Source organism: Plectropomus leopardus, unplaced genomic scaffold, assembly GCF_008729295.1.
Source record: "Plectropomus leopardus isolate mb unplaced genomic scaffold, YSFRI_Pleo_2.0 unplaced_scaffold19896, whole genome shotgun sequence".
Taxonomy (NCBI): Eukaryota; Metazoa; Chordata; class Actinopteri; order Perciformes; family Serranidae; genus Plectropomus; species Plectropomus leopardus.
This window is the reverse complement of record NW_024621491.1, coordinates 1-2,757: the sequence shown is the minus strand read 5'-3', so window position 1 is coordinate 2,757 and position 2,757 is coordinate 1. Positions and strand designations below refer to the sequence as shown.

The window sequence follows — 2,757 nt, the reverse complement described above, 5'->3', positions numbered from 1 at the left end:
TGTTGTGAGCTGGTTCACCATCATTTGGCAGAAACCATATCATAGTCACAAGAGACTTACCAACACAAAACAGCTTAGAGGCTAAACAAAACAGGCATTGTATATCAATTATAATGGACCAAAGCCAGTGTTGTTCCCAGAGCTGAACCAATCAATTCACAACCAGAGAGAGATGAAAACAATAAACTGAAAAAAAAGAAGAAGAAAAGAAGCGAGTAGGACCCAAAATAATGCGAGGGGCCGCACTAGTATGTTAAAGAAGTATTTCACTGCCGGGAAGATGGTCTTCTCATAAAACTGGGCTGTCTGTGCAGTACGCAAATACTTTTGAAATTGGTGCTAAACCAGGACAAATAATGCTCCCGCTGGTGGGTGAAATAATATCATTTGCCTGTCTGAAAACAATATAGTGGGTGGCTGGCGGCAAAGGATCTTGTGTAACAGTTAGTAACAGTAAAATAAATGGTTTCCTTCTACAGCCTCTGTTTTTACAATACGGGAAACAGTATGGCACCCACCAACTGTTCACAAATTCTTATACTACAGCCTATCAATGCGCTAAGGAAATAGCTAAGTTTGAAAGAGAGTGGGAGAGAGGGGCGCGTCTCCCTCTTCATCCACTTCTAACCTCTTTAGTCATTAAGCAGGTGCTAAAACTGTAGTTCGAGTATGTGCAGCCAGCATATCTGGGCGCTGGTATGATGGAGGTGAGTTTACCACAGTTAATTTACAGATACCACCCACACAGTTATGACACCGACTGGTGGAGAACTGACAGAGTATTCCTCTAATGTAAGAAAATGTAAGAAAACTCTACCTGTATGTAACGCAAAGCACTCCGCAGAACACTGAGGTTGGAGGTTTTCTTCTCATCCACATTTGGAACGTTCTTCTTCAGCGTCTCGAAACACTCTTTGAGGTGCGCTCGCCTGAAGAGTCACAGTCAGAGCAGAGAGAGGGTCGAACTTTTAAACACGGGTCTCATTAGCTCACTGTCTGCGAGAATATTTGCCATTTGTTCGTCAGTCAAATATTTGTTTGAAAGGTTAAACAAGTTGAGGTCATTTAAATAGCTTATAGCTCTAATTTTGCATAGGTTGAGGAATTTCGAGAAACAAACACAAACCTTAATGTGCATGTTGTGGTCAAGCTAAAACAAACGGAGCTGCTTTCCTTTACACTGGCTATGGTTACATGCACACCAATGTTCGCTTTTTATTTTTTAATTTTGGGGGTCATATAAACAGCATAATCTGTTTAAATATTCAGAATCAGGATGTTTTTTGAGTTTAGCATTTTCCGATTAAGATGTGTGGGATAAACCAGCATCATTCGGGTTTTAGGAGCATTATTTGGGCGTGTGTACAGCAAATTTATAATATTAGTCTCAGCTGCAGTTTGGGATACACAGCCTCTTGCCTGTTCACAGTCGGTTCTGTGCGTTGTCATGGATACGTTATACACAAATCAAATTGCCAACATATTGCAAAGCTGTGAGGTAGAGATGCATGCAAAAGAAAATCCCACATTTCTGGTCAGAAGGAGAAACACACTTGCTTTTTAACTTATTGAAATATTTCTGATACATGCAAATATTGCAGCACATACTTTTTCAAGAAGGACGGAAAAAGAGTCAAACAAATCCACTACTGGAAGAAAAAAAAAGTTTTAAAAAATGGTATTTTGATGCAAGGAAGCAAAATGACAAGCTGTGGCTCCAGCTGTTCTACTTTTCCATATTTTAAAGTGATAAACGGCATGTTAGGGCATGTTAATCGGATTTGCAGAGCTGTGTATAAACTGGAGTGTAAGAGCAATATTAATTTTCATTATATATGTAAACAGCTTAGGAATACTGTCTTTTTTGTAATTAGGGCAAAAAACTGACTATTTTGTGCATGTAAACACACTCAATGAGAAATTTCTTACGACTCACCTGTTCTTCTCCAGCTTATTATGCACCTCTCTGGTCCCCGCTCTGAAAACACAAAACAAATGATCAAACACAATCACAAATCCATCTTCATTCTTACATTACTTAAACACACACACACACACACACACACACACAAACTGACCCTCCTGGTCTCCTCTTCCCTTCCATCCCTCTCAGGTCCTCCATCGTCACCCCATTAGGCCGCGGCTGAGATGAAGGGGGAGCTTGATGGGGAACCAGTGCATGTTGAGAGCTGGGGCCGTTAGTGCTGATGGAGGCTGAGTACTGAATCTGAACCTGAGGCTGTGATTGGCTGGGCTTTGCATCAATCAGCTGTGGACCAGTCTCTACCTTAATTGGGGTAGTTTCTATCTTAACTGGGGAAGTCTCCATCTTAATCTGAGAATTGTCTAACTTAATTTGGGCAGTCTCGACCTTAAACTGGGGGCTGCACAAAAGGTGAGGGGAGGCCGGCTGCTGCTGCTGTGGAGGGGAGGAAGCGTTCTTGGCTGGCGGCGAGCCGTTGAAGGACGTCGCCGCTGCAGCAATTTGTGTTGTAAGGGGAAGGCGTGGGACCGAGGGCGTCGCAGTGACAACTGGGACCATCGGGATGACAGCAATGGGGACTTGAGGAGGTGGGAGAGAGGGGGGTGGAGGGACAGGAAGGTGATGCGGCTGTTGACGGTGGGTTTCATCGCCCCAATTGATGTGGTTGGTTCTGATTGGCTGAGACGACGAGGTCACAAGTTCCACACGTCTCGACTCCGCCTCCCTTTTGATGAGCTCCTTGTCATTGCGCTGCTCCTCTTCTGTAAAGAGGC

General features: G+C 43.5%; 1 protein-coding gene across 1 annotated transcript; it reads right to left on the bottom strand.

The window, feature by feature from the left end:
* Positions 1-817: 817 nt before the first annotated feature.
* On the bottom strand, positions 818-2,749 carry LOC121965411 (max-binding protein MNT-like; the record flags this gene model as incomplete). The annotated part of the gene is made up of 3 exons (XM_042515558.1): positions 818-929; positions 1,937-1,978; positions 2,079-2,749. Coding segments are annotated over 3 exons (825 nt in total), but the record flags the coding sequence as incomplete, so codon positions are not given.
* Positions 2,750-2,757: the final 8 nt, after the last annotated feature.